This window comes from Mesitornis unicolor, unplaced genomic scaffold, assembly GCF_000695765.1.
Source record: "Mesitornis unicolor isolate BGI_N332 unplaced genomic scaffold, ASM69576v1 scaffold432, whole genome shotgun sequence".
Taxonomy (NCBI): domain Eukaryota; kingdom Metazoa; phylum Chordata; class Aves; order Mesitornithiformes; family Mesitornithidae; genus Mesitornis; species Mesitornis unicolor.
The window spans coordinates 69,095-91,058 of NW_010169624.1; the positions used below are offsets into that span (position 1 = coordinate 69,095).

At 37.6% G+C, this 21,964-nt stretch overlaps 1 protein-coding gene across 1 annotated transcript; it reads left to right on the forward strand.

Moving 5' to 3' along the window:
- Window positions 1-623: 623 nt before the first annotated feature.
- C1D (C1D nuclear receptor corepressor) lies at window positions 624-5,800 on the forward strand. The gene is made up of 4 exons (XM_010179386.1): window positions 624-770; window positions 2,199-2,265; window positions 2,730-2,785; window positions 5,624-5,800. Exons 1-4 carry the CDS (start codon window positions 624-626, stop codon window positions 5,798-5,800), a joined length of 447 nt encoding a protein of 148 aa, XP_010177688.1.
- Window positions 5,801-21,964: the final 16,164 nt, after the last annotated feature.

A 21,964-nucleotide genomic window follows, 5' to 3' on the forward strand; every position in this document is an offset into this window, starting at 1 on the left:
TGGTAGAGTGCTATCAGAGATTATAATACCCCGTAGAGAATTCAGAAAAACAGATACAAGGTTCACAAGAATAATTCTTTGGACCAACTTCTGAAGTTAAGATTGGAAGATGTGACTGACCCTGACATAACTGATGCATAACTGCTTTAAAGCTGAAGTAATGTCTGTTCTTAAGACAGGCTGAAGCCATATCCTCATCATTTGTGGGGTTTTTTTGTGTTTTGTTTCTTTTGTGTTTCTTTTAGTGTTCTGCCTGTTGCTTGGTGTAGCTATTCATATACGGTGATTTTTAGAGCACTTCTTTTAAGCAAGCAAATGATTTATTTCTTTCACAGACAATAAAAGCTGTAAATACTGGTTTGGGACTGTTAAAATAATAGGTGGTACAGTCATGTCACTTGTAATGCTCTTTCATGTCATTTTGCACAGCAGTTAGGAGATATCACTGAAATCATAAGATTTTTAAGTGTCACTATTGACATCACCTGCTAGAGCTCTTCAGAAGTAGGCATTTCTTACAGTGTTTAATTAATGAGTGCTAATGCTTTTTACCATAAAATACAGTCTTTTGACTCTGTAGGGACTTAAGGAAAAGGATTATTAGTTTTGTTTCCTCTTTCCAGATGGAAATGTCAGAAGATGATACTAATACGGAAGAATACCCCACTGAAATTCACGATTATCTTGTAGCATTTGAAAAATCTCTTGGTTCTGTAGATGAGATGCTGAAGACAATGATGTCAGTTTCCAGGAGTGAGCTTATCCAAAAGGTAAATAATTTTCCTTTTGAGACCTTTTTGCTATTAATGCAAGATTACCTGGGAACCTGAACTGAAACAGAAGTGTCTGTTAGGCTAGCTACTGCACACAGAAGTAACAAATATGACACTTCCTACCCTTGATACTTAATATTTGAAGTTCTTGCATTTCTAAGATACCCAGATGGTATTACAAATAAAACAATGAAATACATGCTCTTCCAAACTGAAAAGTGCTGATCCTACCAGTCAGTTACTTCTGTAGAGCGCATTCTAGCTTATTCCTGGCCAGTCTTAAAGTGCATGCTGAGCGCTCTTTCGTAACAGAGGGGTCATTCACGTTTTTGTCTGAGACGTTTTTACAACAAACTAAATGGAATTTGGTATACCCAGAAGGATGTAAGGTGAATTGACAGCAGTGAGAATTGATCTGATTTTAGAAGTCAAGACTTGCAAAACCTTGTGGTTGTAAAGCCAAGCTGTCTCCTCTAGCTATGTTATAAGCACAAGTCTTTAAAATGTGTGTTTTTTTAAGGGCATAAAGACAGAGTAAGATACTGCCTGAAGACTTCATACAAGCCTCTTTACCTTTTAACATTTAAAGCCTAACATGTAATTTATTTCTTTAGGGCAAGAAAAAGCCAGCACATGAGGGAACTTTATTCTCCGAGGATTTCTAACACAAATAAATTATGAAGAAAACAATCTTGACAACGCTGATGTTTTGACATTATCCCATGTCAGAACTAGTGAGCAACTAGAACAATGATGTTATCAGAGTTTCTGGAAATCATATAGGACTAAAAAATAAATTGACTTTGACAGCCGAGAGGAAAATAAAAAAACAACAAAAACAAAACAAAAAACTAACCCAACAAACCAAACCAACAAAAAACCCAACACAAAAACAACAAACCCTCATTACCTTTATTATTCCTTTGCTTTGCTGTCCTAAGTATTCCAGCATGCGTTGAACAGAGTCTACCATGTGTAGTATTAATGTTCATTGATTATCTGTAATGTACTTTATTCACATTTCAGTTTCAGAAATCTTAAGTCTTTTTTTTTTATTTTCCTTGATAGCAACAGCTATTTTGAATTATATTTCTTTGGAAAAGTAGGGACTTATTTCTCACTGGGAACAGTAGTCTAAGAGTTATATGTCATCAACATGTTTCTGTGCTTTTGATAGTATGGGAATTTGGCATTTAATATCAGACTGGGAAAATGTCATGGATACTTGCAGAGGAGAGAATGATTCTGTGATGGTGCACAAATAGGCATAGACGTGGTCACAGTGAACTTACAGTGCAAAAATATGCTCATTCAGTGTGTATTTTTTATTCATACATTCACAATTATAAAATGTGCATATTACTAAATCTGTGCATATCTTGCTTTAAAATGTGCAAATGTGCATTTTGGTTTTTTTCATTCTAGTTAGAGCCTCTTGAGCAAGCAAAGATGGATTTGGTTTCGGTGTATGCGTTAAATTCAATGTTCTGGGGTAAGCATGTGGCAGGAGGAAAAAGTATTTATAACTGTCATTTGTACACCTTCTAAACAGCTACAAATATTAAATAATCATATTTCATAGCTAAATAGGTAGAAATTTGTAATTACCCTGAGGACCCAAATAATTGTCATCCACAGGACAAATGATGTTTAAACTCCAAATCAAAAATTGATATTTATAGAAGCTGAGTTCCACATGCATGAGTATGGTTTTGGCTTTTCATGGCAACCTTTTCTGTCCTTTTAAGGACAGAAAGATTAACCATGTTAGAATATTTTTTTTTCACTACAATATTTGATGATAATAGTTTGTCAAATACTGAATGATAGCATTAGCTCTAATTCTTATTAATGGTTTTATGTAGAAACTGCAGTTTTCCTGTGTGACTGATTGCATGGATTGAATGAATTGTTACACCCTTTAGTTTCAAAAAAACCTGTATTTTTTTCTTATAGTATATTTGGCTACTCAGGGAATCAATCCAAAGGAACATCCAGTGAAACAAGAACTGGTAAGATTATTACACTACAGGTACTGCAGTATTTTACTTGCCTAGGACAGTTAACTCATAAAAGTAAAAATATGTTTATAGCTATATTTAAAATTGATATGTTGCCATAATAGCACACATATGCTAGATGGTGTTATATAACTGTTCATATGCCTGGCTGGGCTCTCTAAATAAAGCAAGTTGTATTTTTAGTTTCAAACTAAACTAGTTTCTACTTAAAGCACAGTTGTAGAGACTGCTGAAATTAGAATATGAATGGTGTCATCCCTTTTCTCCATCTTTGTTTGAGAATTGGGTTCTGAACACAGCAGCTTTTCACCTGTGTCTGTTAAATGGAAAAATGTTTCATGTCTGATCATAATTTAATTTAAACTTTCAGTGTGGCGTATTTTACTTATAAATACTTGAAATCATGTTAATCTCTGAGGCTGCCTTTTCTTACTTTTGTGTGACTCTAAGAGTGTAGTGTGGTTGATTTAGTTGCAAAGGCGGGAAAGAGCCCCCCTGCCCCTTCCAAGTTCTCCATTAGTTCATTTTCTCAGCAGTAAAGAATCCAGTTCAGCAACAAAGCTAAAAGCTTTTTTGGCTCCAGTTGTATGTGTATTGTCCAGTAATTCTGCATTAGTGATGTATTTACAATCTATACTAAATCTTTTAGTTTTGTCTTCATATTACATTTAGATGCATGACTACAATATAGAAGGCTGGCTTATCTGAAAATTCTGCTGACTTAAAAAATCAAATCATTTAGCCTGAAGAAAAAATAGAAATAAAAACTTATAGCTACTTGTTTAATTCCTGTATAAATGAAAATATTAAATCTGGGCAATCATAAAATCCTTAGCTTAAATGTAATCCTTGCATAACCAGCAGAACAGAATATAGGACTGAAAAATGTGGAAAGCTAGCCTGAATAAAAAGAATACTTATATTTTTAATTTGAGGTTTTCAGTAGTCTAGATTGTATCATATTAGAAAATGAACCAGTTAGTATTTCATGAGCTTTCAGTCAGCTTCTTGTTCCTCCTATATTATATAGTATCTGAATATTGTGTTAAATTAGCGATACTAAAAAAAATGAATTTTATCTCTTCTGCCATGGGTATTTGATGTTGGTATTTTACTTCACAATTTCCAGCTGTTTTTAAGCTCTGAAGAATGAGTGAATTATCATGGGCTAGAGTCTTACCCAGTTCCCTTTTCCTTTTACAAGTATCAAGGTGCATGAATACACATTCCTTCTGTCCAAGAGCATTGTGATGTTTTTAGTCATCTGGAAAGGGAATAAAGAAAGACTTTCTGTCACAATTGTTCTGGTTTTAGAATTGCTTTTCTCGTGTACATACAGGGAATACATGGGGATTGAAAGTGTGTTAATAAAACTCATATTCAAGCTATCTGAGTTAATTTCTTTTGTCACGTTGACATTTGTCAGCTCCTTTTTCCCATGTTGACACATGTAGGTTTGCCATCTGGTCTCATTAGCCATCTCTGTCACCAGAAAAATATTACAGTCTGTCGTGATTTCAGACTCTATAAAGCTCTCCTCATTAAAGCTATGTTTTTGATACAGAAAGAGTAGCCAAGAGAAATGTGTAGGTCTCTTAACTTTTGTTCCAGATTCAAAAAGCTATCAGTGGCTGTGTGAAAAATTTGTGGGTTACATAATATCAACACTTATTTAGTTAGCAGCATTCATAAATGTTCTGTTAATCCACAGTGGTCATTCAGGTATCAGGTAGAGTACTATACTTATATATATGTTACTATTATTTGTATTACAGTAACACCTATAGGCCCTAGAGTTGAAGGGTGTATTAGGTTAAATATATAGACATGAAATCTGTCAGCCAAAACTTTATGTATTTTACAGACTTAGTGTAAGTATCCTCGCTAATTAGTGAAGAGAAGCAGGCATTTAACAGAGGGCAATTCCCATTTTAGAAGGGTTTAGTTACCCTCTCAAAGTAATTTTCTTTGCAGAAAGTAGATGAGGATGAGAAGGCACTTAAATGAGATTAAGATGGGCAGGTAAACTTAGATGGGGCTAAATCCAAGCTACACTTTGTTTTAAAAAAAAAACAAAAAAAACCAAAAAAAGCTCTAGACACCAAATGACTACGGTAGGCTAAGGTGGCAAGAAAGCATCCCATTGCTTTATGGAATGGCAGTGGAAAGAGGCTTTTTTTTTGTTCATTACTTATGGTCATAAAAGGAACTCCTAGTACAGCTGGAAATACATCAGACTGCCTTAAATAGGTTCACTGATAAGCACCCTTGACCATTTCAGGATCTTAACCACAAAACTTGTGTGTAGGCACATATGTAACACTTGTAACATCTTCGATTTTTTTCTAAGATACTTTTTGGCTTTGCTTGGACGTGCTGAATTTTTTTTCCCCTTTTTTTTTTCCCTGTAGGCAGTAGTCAGTCTAATTAATCTATAGATATAAATCTGTAGATTCAAAAATCTAAATACTATTTTGCCATTTTTATGTAGGCCAAACTCCAAATTGAGCTTATTATTTTGTTTTCTAATTTTCCTTGGAAGAACAATTCTTGTCTCACTGTAAATTAGATTCAGTCTTCAACTTTTTGTTCCTATGATGGTGGATGTCAAATATTAGCATGATAAGTACCTCTGATGGAAAATCTGCTAAAGGGGAAGCCTTAAGTTTGTGAAGAGCCTGCTATATATATGTATTGAAAGGATGCTCTTTTTCTAGGTATTACAGTTACAGAAACATACATTGTGGAGAGCTTCTACTCATTGATTTTTATTTTAGCAGCAATGTTGGGAGAATAGTGTGAAATATACTTTTCCTTCTTTTTTTCTAGGAGAGAATAAGAACATACATGAACAAGGTCAAAGAAATAGCAGACAAGAAAAAGGCATCCAAACTTGATAAAGGAGCTGCTTCTCGATTTGTAAGAAATGCACTCTGGGAACCAAACTCTGAAAATGAACATACTTTCAAAACTCCTGCTAAAGGAAAAAAAAGAAAGATGGACTAAATTTCTCTTTTCCCTTATATAAATTAGAAAAACCTAGAATTTACTTCAAAACATGTTTTGCATACTATATGCATCTTGTAGAGATGTATAGCAACATCTTCATTAAGGTATACTTACAAATTTTACAGGGTTGTATTTTGTCCAGAACACTTGTCACTGAGGTGATAGCATTAGATGTGCATCTGAAAGTGCCATTTCATATTAGAGAAGTAACATGTCATTATTCAAATGATAATGACCTGACACATGCTTGCTAGCAACAGATACTGGTTATGTTTTGCTCAATTGCTAGGAATTGTTTTTTGGTTTTTTTTAACTGCTGAATAATTCACCCTTAATCTCCCGAATATTAAAAAGTCTAAAACAATGCTATCCAGTCTGTGGTATTCATGCAAGAGTCGTGATTACTTTCGCATTACATCAATATGTGAAATGCTGTATTTGTAGAGTTTTGTAAGGTTTATTCACCGTGTTAAACTGTTCATTTTCAGCTTCTGAACTTGAATGTATGCCATATTTCCTTCTGTTGCATCTGAGAAAACTGAGCTTCAAGGGCCACAAGTAAACTGCCTGGATTTCACTCTGAGCCACTATGACTAGTCAATGGGAAAAATAGTTATCCCTAAAGGGCAATGTGTAGGGCCTGCGAAAAGGAGCAGGCTGAGGACAGTTGCACATGCAGGAAATGGCACATGCAGGAACTTGATTGGAATTTTGACTGCAGTACTCATCCCTTACTGCTGACACTGTGAGATAGAGAAGTGTGCTCTGAGGTGGTAGGAGCATGGTCATCTGTTGCGATTTCTCTAATCTTCGTCAAGGAAAACATTCCCTGGTACAGTAAAAACTACTGCTTTGTTTTGCAGATACTCTCTGCTTTCTACAAAATGTGAAGGTTAGTCATGTAGTGAGAGGAGGTGTTTTCGTTTCCTTAGGAGAACCTTATCATCTTTTTTCATTACGCTGCAAAGCAAAACTCAGTTATGACCCCAAAACCCATTTAACAATTAGAAGTAACCTAACTACTTATGAAGGAAAAATAAACAATTTAGTTCACCAAAATGCAGTTTGGGCAGCAGTCTCCAAAACTGGTTGGGAAATATTGTTATAATGAAAGACTAAATAATAGGAACAAATTATTTCAGTATATCTATAGTACTGCAAGCTGAATGATGTACAGTGGTTGGGTACTGTCCTTACAGAGTTGTACTGCATTGTGCAATGCAGAATATGGACTGAATTGAATTAGGTGCTAAAATGAAGGTTCTTTTTTCATTGACTGTCTAAAAATATATATATTTGAAAGTAAAATTTCAACACATTGAAAAGCTTATTACACTCAATTGTTTTTTAGTAACTGGTATGAATTTACATTTTTTTTGTTTATCATAAACTCTTTGAATAAATAGAAATTCCTTCAGTCTGACTAATGAGAACTTGCTTGTATATATGTTTATGTAGGTACCTAACTTCGCTGCCTCAAATCTACAGGACTGCTCGTGTATACGTGTGAAAGACCCATAAACATTTGCTAGCTGAAGGGTAAAAGAAGAATGCTACTGCTTAATGCTACGGTTATGCCTGTTTGACTCGGGAGTCTTTGGTTTGGTTTGGTTTTTTGTTTGTGCAACTAAGGTTGAAAATGCAAAATACGCAAAGTGTGTTCTTGACCAAAGGCAGCAATACTCATGTACAGCAGTTCTCTGGATGTGCTGGGTAGGTTTGAATAGAGTTTATTTGGAAGTTGTGTTTCTGGTCTTGTACACCTTTCACCCTGATACTGCAAATGCTAGCTGTAGACTATAATAACCAGCCTTCTGGAGTTTGTATGGATGTAAAAGTGTGCATGTGCAAAGAATAAGCACTATGAACTAATTGGGAAGACAATAGGATAGAAGAGGTCTGAAGTGGCACAAGTCAGAGCACTTTACTATAGAGATTATCTGGAAGATAATGCCTCTCAAAGTATGAGATGTCTTGAGGAAATGAGTAGCTCAACTTGTATTTACACAGAGTGCTGCTAATTAAAAGAGAATGAAGGACATTTCCATTACATGATTTTCCTCTTAAGCTTCAATTATAGCTTTTGTTTTAAAAAGATAATTTCTGAAAAGGATCATAATTCAGCGTCCAGTAAAGTGCACTGGTTTCATTCATAAATGTTTAAACAAGTATAATGCAAGGCTATTAGCTAAGACTTACTGAGGTAGAAGTTCATCTAGTATAATTAATTATATACAGGTATTTAGCATTTGTGATAAGGCAGTTTAAATAGATTTAACAAGTGCAACCTTTTTTTTTAAGGCTTGTATCATTCAGGATGGGTGTTCGCAGCCTGGATTTGTGACTTTTCTAACACAAAGAAAACAACCCAGGCAAATGCCCCACAGACTAAGAACCATCACCATGTGCTTGTTATATACTATCAGCCCTATTACAAAAAGGCTTGAAATACGAGATTATGAATGCTGAGTGTTTTTCATATCACTGAAGTGTTCTTGGAACTTCTGGACTTCAAGATAGGTATTTAATTTTACTTAGGTCTCAAATGTGAATGACTTGACCAAACATTGTGAAAGTTCCTCCCTGGAAAAGCTATATTACTATTGGAATAAAAAACTAACAACTTTCTTGCCACAAATAGGAGGCTGGTGAGAAGAACATTGATTGCAGTGGCTGTGTGCATAAATCTGTATGAGTCATAGTTTGTAGGATCATTCTACAGGGCCTGAAAGGGAAGGAGAACATCTGGGAGACTTCTAGCCCCATTGCTGTATTTGCTGAATATGGTGCAGAAATACCAATTCTGCATTACTTAGTGCCAATGTAATGCAAAGAGTTGCTATTATAATAGTAAGTTATTAGTACAAGTGAATTAAATTATTAAGGAACTTAAGATATTTAAAGAGAACATAAAAGTGTGTGTGACACCTCCCTGCTTTGTCTTGATTTTGCTATAAATATATTATGGGTTAATTAATATTAGTTAGACATACCAGTTAAGAGAAGCACTAATGATATTGCTGTTTCTGAGCTAATGTTTTTAACTAATACGAGGAAATTATGGTAGAAATACAAAAGCAGTTGGACTGACTAGAGGCTAATCAATGATGTCAAAATTACAAGGCTTTCTGTTCAGGTTTTTAGGTTAAAAGTGAAAATACTATTTATTTTGTTAAAGATTTGTCTTTTGATACATGCATTTACTGTGTTACCTGTTCTGGGAACTTTTCTTTCTTGGTGCAAAGACTAGAAAGCAAGTGATGAGGTTAGCAAACACATGTGAGGTTAGTAGCTATGGCTATAATTTTGTATGAAGTTGGGTGCGGAATTTTCCAAGCTTACTAAAAAATGCAAAACAAACCAAACTTCAGAAGAAAAATGAAAATGCAACTCAAGATTTTAAGCCCCACTAGTGTTAGTGTTAAATAGCTACACTAAAATAGCAAACAGCACTCAGAGGCATCCAGGAAACTCTGCATTTGGCAAAATTTGTAGGTCATGGGATAGTAGGGACTTGTCTTGACCTATTGACTTTGAAGTCAATGGGAGACTTCACTTGGTTCTCAAGGTCTTTGGTCCTTGAATTAGCATGGCTTCACTGAACTGCTACAGTTGGACAGAAAAAGTAAATTACTCAGTTATGACATCAGTAGCTCAGGACTTTGTAGATGTGTGGTTCACTGTTCCGGTATTTTTTCAGTCAGTGAATGACCTTTTTCTTAGATGCATCTTTTAATGTGTATTGAAAGATTTCTTCCCCACACACCTATGCTTCTCAAAAAAATATTGCAGGGATAAAACTCCATGTCATTAATTGTCATAGGGCAACAAAATGGGCATCTTGACCTGAGAAACTTGGTCTTCTCCCAGCTGTGTGAAGTTTCTGCAGCTCTGCTCCTGGAAAACCCCTCTCTCTGAAAGGGAGTTTACTGTGGCTGTTAATAAATAATCTTACTAGAACTTGAATTCCCACCCTTATAAATGCTAGCCATTAGTTGGGAAGTCAACACATCACTGGTGCTCATTTCTACTCCTTCAGTATTTTTACTATTGGAGAACTGTATCCTCAACAGTGAATGTTGTTTTAAGTCATCCTATTTTTTCTTGGCCTTGAAAATCAATACTAGCATGAAGCTTTGTCAAAAAGCATTAGTGTTGCAGTTTCATTGGAAATCTCCTCAAAACATAGTTATCTGGAATGATAAAAGTTAAACAAACTTCATTCTCTCAGAATTAAGAATTTTCTTGGATTTAAGAGGGTAGACTGAAATTCACTTTTGAGGTGCAGAACTGGGATCATTACAAAAGTAAAGGGAAATCCTAGTTTCCATAGTAAATTACATACTTTGGCTAGGGATTGATGAAGACCTCGATTACCTGGATTAAGGCTTCTAGCAGCTGTTGGCGGTGGGAAGGCTTTGGAGAGTCACGAACAGCAAACTCCAGTTTGTAACTGGAAACAGGTGGAGGTATATTGGTGTATGAGGCATTCTGTGGTACAGAGTTCCTTCTAGCAAGATCTCCCTAAACTTTTGACTCTTTCATGCAGATCCTCTTCTACTGAAAGCAACAGCAAAAAAACCTCCTCTTACTCCAAGAAAAAGCTTTCCTCTGACTAACATTGCTACAAGCTGTGATACACGCCAAGTTATCCATAAAAAAAATAATTGAAACCACTCAATTGGAATGCAATTTCTTTCTTCGATCAGACATGGCTGGCTAGTAATGTATAGCTGCTTAAATGTGAGGAAATAATAGCAAACTATTTTGATGGAAGTCAGAAGGTGAAAAAAACTAACTTCAGCTAAACAGTCATGCACAAATCAGAATATAATTGGAGAAATGATCATGAGGCTTTACAGAGATGTTCTGCTTTTCCATATTGGTAAGTCTGACAGACTTCAAGCCAAAGAAACTTTCCAACTTAGAGGGCCAAAATAATTGAAACTGGTGGCATCCCAAATGTGGGCAGGTTATTCTTTTGTCATAAACTGAGATATAAGGGTGCCAAAATAGGGCATTAGTTAAAAAGGCTACATATGCTTCTTAGTTAGAAGTTTACTTGCCAGTGATGAAAACAAAAGTGTTAGGCTACAGCAACTCAGGGGAAATAATACAGAAAGTAAATGCAATTTTTAATTTTACAATAATGTGTGACGTATTAGGAAAAAATGCATTAAAGTTCTGCAGTGTGACACTGTAATTTTTATTTTTGCTAATTTGCATTGAGTGATACTCCTTGCAGAAAGTCCACATGAATGCTTTTGTTCTGCAGATCACTTTTCGCATCTTTAGCATTAGTGGTAGGGTTTTTGTTTTGTTTTGTGTTGTTTTTTCCTTCAATTTCTGCTTTTCCAGTATAATGCACTTGTAATATTTTATTGATAGAACTAACAGTTCGCCTTTTTGCTGACATTTAACCTTCCCTGTAGAAAATGACAGATCTACAGAACACTTAGTGCTGGTGATCCAAGAAGCAGACCTTGAACTGCTCAGTTTTCATCGGCTGTACCAAAGGGAAAAGAGCAAAAGCTTGTTTTCACTACTAAGCTGAACGAATATGGTGTGAAAATCTTGTAATGGCATGGCATCAATTTTGTGAAGTGATATATTTCAGAGGGGATACTAAATTTGACTGTGAATAAAAAGCTTTATAAATGAAACATTTAAGAGGCTATCTTTTACTTTTCAGTGTAGGGTTGCCTTGACATGCATCATTTCAATTTGGCAGCCCCAGCAAATGGATGGAAACAATTCAGTGTGATGACTCAGTATTGCCAAGAGGCTACTTCTCAGTCTATTGTGGATGCATTCCATAGATGTATTTAAAGCCTTTATTAAGCAATAGAAAATGGGCCTAATTCAGCACTATGTTCTTCCAGCTTTACATCAAGACAGCCTTGATATCTAAGGTACCTAGATGGGACATCCAAAGACTACATAGAATCATAGAACGTGTTGGGTTGAAAGGGACCTTTAAAGGTCATCTAGTCCAACCTCTGTGAACAAGAAATAATTTTCAAGCCAAGGATCACATCAAATTCATGGTGATACAGCTTGCATAGCAATGATCCACAATAGGCAAAAAAAAAAAAGAAACAAAATTCAACTGTGCTTGCAAATATACTCTTTTGAGTAGTAATTCTAGGGGCAAAATCTTAGCTCTTGTTGACCAGCAGAGTCTGTTAAAGTAAATGAGCAGCTTCTGAGTTATGCAAGTGAAAAAGTAGTCTGAAAAAGCAGTAGTCTTTTATATTCTCTCATTTGATATGAACGCTAATTTTCATGAATATGTTGTATTTTTTATTTCCTAGAATGTTTATTTTTTCTTTATCTCTTGAGTGTTTTTTAGCCTCATGGGTACAAATTAGTCATTGTTTAAAGCTACGAAGTTACTGTCACCATTATTAAAGGTAAGAAGGAGAAATGCCTAGTAATGAACACTGTCAAGTTGGATAGCATAAACAATCTTTTTAACTTGTTGCCCTGGGCTGACAGACTTACTCCCCAACTCACACACAAAACAGAACATGTTTTCTCCTGCAGGGTTTCGATGGAGAAAGTATTTCCTCAAGGTAATCTTATGAAGTGCTGTCTGTATGTACACATTACACATACACCTGCATGTTATATATCTCCTGAATGGCAGTACATTCTTCTCTAGGTGTGTAACAAAGTGTGTATTAGTGAAATGCTATTGTTGAAAACTGTGTATAACATCACAAGCTTACTTCCCTATTGCTTTAAATCAGCTTAACCCTTGATTTTTGTTAGGGTCACAGTAGCAAAAACCCAGCACAAAAGAACAGAGAACTTGGCTTTTATGTAGGTATGAATGTCTTTATGTAACAAAATCAGCACTACAATCCAAGTCACTGATTTCCAGTGAAATCTAGTTCTCTGTTAGTTACAGTCCACTTCCTTGAAGCTTTACAAATACTGTCAAAGCATTGTTTACCATTTATTTTATACAGGGCTTACCAGTGATACTTCCACACAGTGCCTCAGCTTCTTATTGTTCTGTTCCCAGGTGTCTATAATTCTGCCTACTTGTTGCTTTTTACCTATTTGTGTTGGAATTTTTCATGTTTGGTCTCTGATATGGCTGATATTTTTTTTCCCTTGGAAAGGTTGAGCAGTTTTTCTTACAGTTGTTAGAGAACAGTTTGTGAAGTATAGGCTACATTGGCAATGTTAGCTAAAACTTCTGACCATGTTTTTCTAGAAGTTGTAACTCCTTCATTGAGGTAAAAATTTTAAATGCATTATCAGTATGTTAAGAAGAACAGTTATTGCAGTGAAAATCTATCCAGATTAGGGCTCTAGAGAAACCTCAGAGAATGGTAAATTCTGGCCCTTAATTTGCTTGTGTTCCAGTTTTCCCATGCATGGTCATTGACATTGCTAAGATCTCAGGACAGTTTTGAAGCCAGATAGCTTAGGGAGGAATACAGGCTTTACAATTAAAGTTCAGTTTATCTCAGATTATGACAGATCTCTGTAACGTACTGTATTTGCTGAATTGCAGATCCAATACAGCTTTGCAACTTTTAACAGTATTGTTATAGCTTTTTTGGATTTCAGTTTTTTAAAAAGTTAATGTAGTCAAAGGATGCTCTCATGTATCTGATTAATTTACATTAAGAACACACTGGAGTTCAACTTCACACCAGTTTAACTAAAATGGAATTATTTCACGTGTCACCGTCCTAAGAGGTAACTCCAGTGAGAATGCATCTTTTTTCACTGTTTAAGAAATCTGAAACTTACATTTTTGTCTCAACTCAAGCCATAATGAAAAGAAGAGTTACAGCTGTTACACTAGGTGGTTCTGATTTTTGGGGGTTTCTTGTTTGTTTGTTTTTTCTTAAGCTGTGAAGCTGCTCCAGGTATGCTCTGGTAAAATGAAGTCTAGTCCATTTAATGTATTCTTTTTAATAGGTGTTTCTGGGCTCTGTAGAATGAAGTATCCTATTTTCTGGAAGAAACTCAGACCATTAAAGACTAAGAATTCAACCTCATCCCTTATATATCATAGAATCATAGAATGGTTTGCATTGGAAGGGACCTTAAAGATCATCCAGCTCCAACCCCCATGCCATGGGCAGGGACACCTCCCACTAGACCAGATTGCCCAAAGCCCAGTCCAGTCTGGCCTTGAACAGTTCCAGGGAGGGGGGATCCACCACTTCCCTGGGCAACTGTGCCAGTGTCTCACCACCCTCATAGTGAAGGATGTCTACCTAATATCTAGTCTAAATCTACCCTTTTCCAGTTTAAAACCATTCCCCCTCATCCTATTGCTACCTTCCTTTGTAAAAAGTACCTCCCCAGCTTTCCTGTAGGCCCCCTTCAGGAACTGGAAGGCTGCTGTAAGGTCTCCCCAGAGCCTTCTCTTCTCCAGGCTGGACAGCCCCAACTCTCAGCCTGTCATCATAGGGGAGGTGCTCCAGCCCTCTGATCATCTTTATGGCCCTCCTCTGGACCCACTCCAAAGGACTCCAATATGTCCTTTTTTTGTTGGGGGCCCCAGAACTGGATGCAGTACTCCAGGTGGGGTCTCATGAGAGCAGAGGGGCAGAATCACCACCATCACCCTGTTGGCCACACTTCTTTTGATACAGCCCAGGATATGGTCGGCCTTCTGGGCTGCAAGCGCACATTGCCGACTCATGTTCAGTTTTTCATTGACTGATACCCCCAGGTCCTTCTCCTTGGAACTGCTCTCAAGCCATTCTCTGCCCAGCCCGTATTTGTACTTGGGATTGCCTCGACCCAGGTGCAGGACCTTGCACTTGGCCTTGCTGAACTACAGAAGATTTCTGGTAGGTAAAATGAATGATTTCTGGGCATAGATTGTATTTCTAGATGTACTATTACAGTACCTTTTTGGTCTTTTTCCATCCTGAAACCAGGGCAAACTGCCCTGATTGAGACTTGGCCCACTTAAAAAATTAACAAGAACAAAATAAAAAACTTTTTTTTTTTTGTCTTCCACCACCTATGTGAGATTGTACTATCAGAAAAAAATTAATGGCTAGATTTTGCCCTTGTTTTTGCTTGCACAGGCTTTCAGAAGGCAAAGAGGCCAGATTGTGCCATTAGCTACAGTGACTTCTGATTTACGAGTTTCCTGACCCTGTGGCACTTCCATTCCCATAGCAAAAAGCCAAAATATAATTGAGCCAAGCCTTCAGTTAATGCAAAGTGGTAAGCTCTTCTGTGTCCAAAAAGAATTTGAGGTTCTAAGTCATTTAAAACAAAGTCTATATTGGGTAGCCGCCTGGCCTCAGGAACCTCAGTGGCCATTACCTCAGCTGGGAAAGATTAGATTTATTCAAGCATCTGTGCTAAAGTCCCACCAACAGCAGGCAGGGTGGGGGAAGAAGCTGATTCTCAGCTAGTGTTAACTGGAGTGACTTTGGTGCCATTGTGTGTATTAACATACCTGTGACCCCCATGGTGTTAAGATGTTTGAATATTTCTTTTGTGACATAACTGAAGAACACATCTTAAAGCTTAGGTTTTGAAAATCATCTGGAAAATGAATGAGACAACCATGATCTTAGGAGTTTGCCATTTTTCCCCACTTAGTGTATCTGCTACTTCCTTATTTTAATAGGTTAGCTTACTTGTATAAGTTTGGGAGGCAAGCATTTTTCAGTTTGATTACAGCACAACAGAGAAGATGTGTGAATTCTTATGTTTAATTACCTTTGTGCTTAAAGGCCATTTCATTGCTTTTTCAGTCCTTCAGCTGCTTTTCCTATGTCTGCCTTCAACATAATTCAACTGGGTGGCTCTCCTTCTGCCTCTGAAATTAGACTGAATGAAAGAAATACTGCCAGAAGTTATTTGGGGCTTCTCACAAGTTTGTGCTCCTTTGGCACATCTGTGTGATATTACCTAAATGACTGTAATTGCTACTAAACCAAATCTATTAGAACAGGGAGATCATCTTATGGTAAGTTAAATTTGTTTTAATTAAAAGGGAAGGTGAACAGCATATATATCCCTTGAAACCAATATGCACTGTTGGATTTCTTTGCAGCATCTGCACAGAAGTGTCTCTCACAGCACTCTCCAGAGTCCTATGCAACTCTCCAGTGTGGGCAGCACTCCTGCCCCCAGACCATCTATCCGTAACGCACTAAAACAGGTTATTCCTTTAACCACTTGATACATCTCAGCAAGAAATGGTTGACTCATCTGAGTTATCATACTATAACTAGATTTTATCCTTCTTGGAATATAATCACTGATGGTATGATGGTATCTCCTTTGGCATGGGTTACTTTGTTTAAATACATAGGTGCATCATGCATGGGTTAAGTAAAGAAAGCAGCCAGGTTAAATGGTTCATCAAAAGACTTATTTGCCTTTGGTTTTGCCTTCCCCCCCACCCTCTTTTTTTTTCTCTTTAATTTGAGTGTAACAAAATTCATCCCCTGATGTGGCAGTTACTTGCTTCAGTCACTAGTGCACTTCCAGGCTCGGGAGCATAAAAGAGTCCATTTTCCTGTATATCACAAAAACCCACCTAGGGGCTATGGCCACCATCTAACAGCTGCTTCTTCCAGCAGAGCACTTCGGAGAGTGAGATATACATCACCTGCACATCTTAAAGGAATACAAGGCTTATCCTGAGTCTGGTGGGGGTTTTGTGTGTGTGTGCTTCCCCCCAGTCTCTGTAACCACCCAGAGAGTAAAGGCTATAGCTTAGTCTTCTGTCCTGCCCAAGGTAGCTGCGTTCTTTGTGCGCCATCTTGTGGTCAATCACTGCTCAGCCCAAGGGATAAAATGACGGTGCCACCTGGCGGGCCTCACCCCACGTGAGCAAGGCTGTGAGATGCGGTGTTTGCTTTTCAGCGTGTTTTGACGTGTCCTTCGGTCCCTCTACAGGAAAAAGGTAGGATTTACTCTTCTTTTCACTACTTCTATCTATAAAGTGTATCTGTGTCACTTGGTGGAGGAGGAGCTCTGCAAGGAGACAAAGTGGGGTATGTTACTGAGGAAATGCATTTAGTGCTTGAGGAGTCTCTTCCTTACAACACCTGTTAGAGGTGCTGTGTGGCGATACTGCATATTTTTTATTTCCCCACTTCTGTTTTTATGTTTCCCTGGTATATGCCATGGATAGGAGTGCTGTGTCAGACTTCCCAGGGTGGCTTTGCTAAGGACTTCCCACTGGCTAACATGGTGGCAGCTGCGACTTTCCTCTCCCCGCAGGCAGCCCCAGTGGAGGCAGAGGCTAAGGGAAAAACTTGGAGGGAAAAGTGGGAGAGCAAACTTGGATGAGGCCTTTACACATGGTGTCAGCTATAGGCGTTTTTGGCAAATTTTAGCCTTGCTGTTTCTTTTCCACTTGGTGGCGGCAAAGGAGCATCAAACAGGCCGGAGGCAGCGGCGAGAAGTGCTTTTATTAAAAAGCTTTAGAAATCTCCTGAGGTTCTGGCACAAAAAAAAAAAACACAACAAAAACCAACCAACCAAACAAACCTCCACGAACGTAAAAAGAACCCAAGCTTTCAAAATATTTTAAATTACAGAAATATTGCATTTCTAAGACAAGTGAAACTGCTGCTCCACTCATCAGGTAGTAATCGTTAAAAATGCGGCTTTGCTTTTCTTTTTAACAAGCCTATGTAGTAAACTGCACCGTGTCTTTTAACTTTTGGCAGATTTTAGCAGTATTATACAACCAACTAGTTAAATTTCCATATGCTCTGCTTAGTTTCTGTCTGACTTCTTGGAGAGGTTTTAAAAGTGGTGTATGTATAATACATAACGTAATCTCCACGCTACTGGAAAGCAATACATTGACTTCTAAATTCTGAGTTTATATACCTGTTTCTGCTCTCACTTACACCTGTTTTACACTCATAGAATGCTGACAGATTTGTTTCTAATTTACAGTGGTGTAAGTAAGCAGCAGATCAGGTCCTTCATTCTTCCACTTAGAATCCTGGTATACTGCAAATACTTAATGGAAGAGTAGCATTTCTTAACTGCAGACTGAAGGACAAGACCCCAGTTGTTTCAATGAGCCCTGCTTCATGGACTCTAAAGGCTTTGCACTTCTTTGGAAATGAAGAAATTTACCAGATTTACCAGAAGGGCTAAGCAGGTGTTGACTTGTCTTCCCTGCTTACTGCCTATGAGTCCTAGCTGTCATGATGTGTCACACTGGACATGTTGTCTGAGGTGAGCACATCTGTGCAGGGCCTTATTCAGATCAGAGTAGTGTCCTTCCTGGTGGGAGGGAAAAGATTATCAAGGACCACAGTCTTAGCTAGCAAAAGTGGATGTTCTTCTATTAATGGAATGATGCTGGTTTTCACCAGCACAGGATGGTAGCCCCAAATACCTTCTCTTATTTATAACTTTATCGGGGAAGCTTTTTGAGGCAAGGTCTAATTTTCACAGTGTTTATTCTCTGTTTAGCATCTTGTCACTGGTGATTTTCATGCTTGTGTTTAAACTAGCAAATGAGCATAACACAGGTCTAAGAAACTTCTGTGTCAAGTCTTGAATCTTGCTTTCACTTATAGCAGTGTAAATCTTTGGATAGCTTGAGTGATTCCTGTGGATTTACACCATTAAAATAATAAGGCTTAGTAAAGACTTATTTTAAGGGCTTCATTAGCCCTGAGGTTTGATTATGCTTTGAAATAAATCAGGGCTGGCTCTAATGAAATCACCAGTATTATGTAGTTGTGAAATCCTGATTTCAGGCAATTGATCTTGTGTTCTGTTTCACATTCTTTGAGCAAAACTGCTGGTGATTCACCCAACCATTACCAGTTTCCCCACTGAATTTAGGAGGAATGCAAAATCAAGTCCTTGAACTTCAGTCACAGCCCACTGACACATATAGTTACTTGCATATTGGTAGTTCCTTTTTTCTCTCCCAGATTTTCAGCATTATTTTGAAGATTTTGCTCCTGAATCAACCCATTGGTATAATATTACACTGGCTGAGTTTCAAGATGAATTCCCTGTTTGTATCTGAGAGTGTTAACACAAAATACTCAACTCCCAGAAGAAACTCAGAAGAGAATTAATACCATCTGCCAAAGCCTTTAGCTCTTTAATTTTTCTGGAGGGAAGAAAACAAGTTGTTATACACATTCATTGAGAAAAAGGGATTTTTACTCTTTCTCCCTTTCACTTTTTTGTCATTAAAAAAGTGTTTATACCTGTCCTGTCTTCTATAACGATGCTGAATAACACAGGGAGAGCATCATTGTAACAATTAAGATGAATTATAGGACAGGGACATCAAGTCCTCTGCTAGACAATGATGTTGCATTGTCCTGTTAAAAAAGCCTTTCAACATCCTTAACTAGTTAGGTTTGTTTTGGCCCCAAAAGGTTGATCCAGAATTGTATTAATATATGTCTTGATTTAATAATATCTTTCTTTTTTCAAGTAAATGTGTCCATGTGGAACTTAAAAGCTATCTGTTCATGTGTCAAAGTACTGCTTTAGTTTAATTAGAAAACCCTCTTTTACTCCAACTGAAGTAATTTTTTTTCTGGTTTTGATTGATTACAATCTCTGTTAATCTTGGGTTTGCTTTGTGATGGAGAGACTAGGACTAAACCTGATAGAAACTGGTCTGTGGGTGCCAAAATACCATACTAACACTCCTTTGATCTCAAGACCCAAGCAGTTTCCACTGGCTTAGGTTTTGCCATCATAAGTTTCAAAATCCCTCAGTCTCCTGGATCTGGAGGTGAGTGCCTGCCTTGAATGCAGAACTTAATTTACCTTTCTGCTTTGTAGTGGGTGCCATTTTCATCTGAGAAAAAAGCCATTGGACTTTTAAAGCTCAGCAGAAAGGCCCAAAACTTGGATTGGGTCCATCATCATAAGTGATTGGAATATAGGGGAAATTAAAGAGCAAACATTTTGAATCGGGCAATTAGCTGAAGGGGAATAGCAGTTTGCCATCTGATGAATGTTACAGAGCGAGACTTTGCAATGTTATCTACAGGTGCAGAGGCCTAACCCTCCTAACACCCCCAAACCCTCCTGAAATAGGAAACAAACCTCCTGGGTTTAGATTCCACCCAGTGGCAGAGAAAATAGAATTAGGAAAAAATGTTAACCATTTTCACTCCAGTTCCCTGAAAGGGCAGCTAAGTTCAATTCTGTCCTGAGAGGGTAAGTCCCACCAACCATGTAACATCCAGTAGGCAGAATACTTTGCCACTGTGGAAAAGGTTGGGCTTTTTTCCACTGTCTCTATGAGGCCATTGTTAGACATGATGGAAAGTTGTTATTTGGTTTTTTTTAAAATTAAATTACATCCGTTAAGGAATGATAGGCAGCAGCAGTTCAAGTGATATAATTTTGATTATAAGTTTATTATGCCTTGACGATGGATGAGAATGGTGGATGATGAAACAGACTTTTTCATGACAGCACCAGGTTAACCTGCTGGTTGTGGCTGAATACAATTTTCCAGCTGTCTTCAGTGTTTATGGTGGTAGGGCCTTTAAATTTAAAGTTTTGCTCATATCACTGCTGGCTGATGGAACATAATATTGAATTATGCCAGTTGCAGATGTGGACCTTCATTAGTTGGGGTCATGTTGCAGATAGAACAATCTTGAATGACAAAGTTGTTTTTCAGCAGCATTTTAGCCAAATTTTAGCTGGAAAGCTAAAGCACTTTCAACTTAAAAACAGTGCCTCAAGAAGCCTGAACCTTCTGGCTTGGAGGACAGTATGTCTCCCTACATGTATCTGTCCTACCTATGTAATGGGACCACACAGTTGTCTGAGGGGAGGATGAGAGGGAATGGGTTTAGATGATCCCCCATGTGAGGAGAGAGAGAAGGCTGCTTCATGTCAGAGGTGGTGTTTATGCTGTGGTAGTTTTACTGATACTATGGTTTTAAACTTTGGTTTTAGCTATAGATATCAAGCAAGGTAATTAGCCAAGGCAAGGATTTTACTTGTGATATGTCTCATTCACATTGTGTTTCTTAATGTTTGTGTAGTCAGTGCATGTTACAGGCTTCTCCCTTTCCCCGTGTATAAGTTTGAAGCACTTTCTTTTTGAGGGAATCACAGAATATTAGGAGTTGGAAGGGACCTTGAAAGATCATCCAGTCCAATCCCCCTGCCAGAGCAGGATCACCTAGACTAGGTTGCAGAGGAACATGTCCAGGCGGGTTTTGAATGTCTCCAGAGAAGGAGACTCCACAACCTCTCTGGGCAGCCTGTTCAGTGCTCTGTCACCCTCATGGTAAAAAAGCTTTTCCTCATATTCAGAATATGAGAGGAATGAGAGCTGTTTGGCCTTGCTTCGGCTTTGTTCAAGGACTGTCAAAACATCTGTCAGAAAAAGGTGAGAGAAGGTAATCTTACATGCTCTTGGATCACCTAGAGTTGCCTTCTAGGTGCTAATGCTTCTCCTTGTGCTGTGCTGCATGCCTAACCTGGCCTCTTGTTCTGCCTGTGGCTATTGTTTAATTGTCTCACCAGCAGTCATCAGACCATCAGGAGTGCTTATTTGTAGAACTGAAAGCTGTGAAGAAGTCCTCTGTGGCCCTTCTGGCTCTGACATTTGGTTTCCACTCTTCAGATACTTCTTACTGTGTTGCGCTCTTGGTTGTTGTGATTTAAAAAAAACCCTACAGTAACCCATTTCCTTTGCTGTCAGCTTTGATTGGTATAAGTGTGAGCACAGAAAACATTCTGCTCTCATAAGTGTCATTTTAAGGATATGGAGGGTCTTTTCCCCATGCATTTTTTAGTATGAAACCTTGTACCTTACCTACAGATAACTGATTATCTGAATAGCTCCTTCTTCTTTTACTTCGAGGAGGTTTGCTTTCTGCACTCATGAAACTCAGAACAGTGTCTTGAAACTGGATACTGTGGTGCACTAGATTTGAAGGAAGGTAGTGCTTATTTTCTATGCAAATAACAGAATAGCTATCTTAAGTTTTAATTTAATTGGCTACCAAAAATGAGCCACACAGCTTCTTACTGTCATTCACAGAATGGATGGAATTGCTGGATCAAGTCATTCCAATATGTATGTCATAAAGGAAAACATTGCACTTGTGGTTAGACTGGAAGATTTATCTCTTAAAGTCTTTATTGTTTCTCTTTTTCCTTTTGTTTTCTTTTGTTCTTATTAAC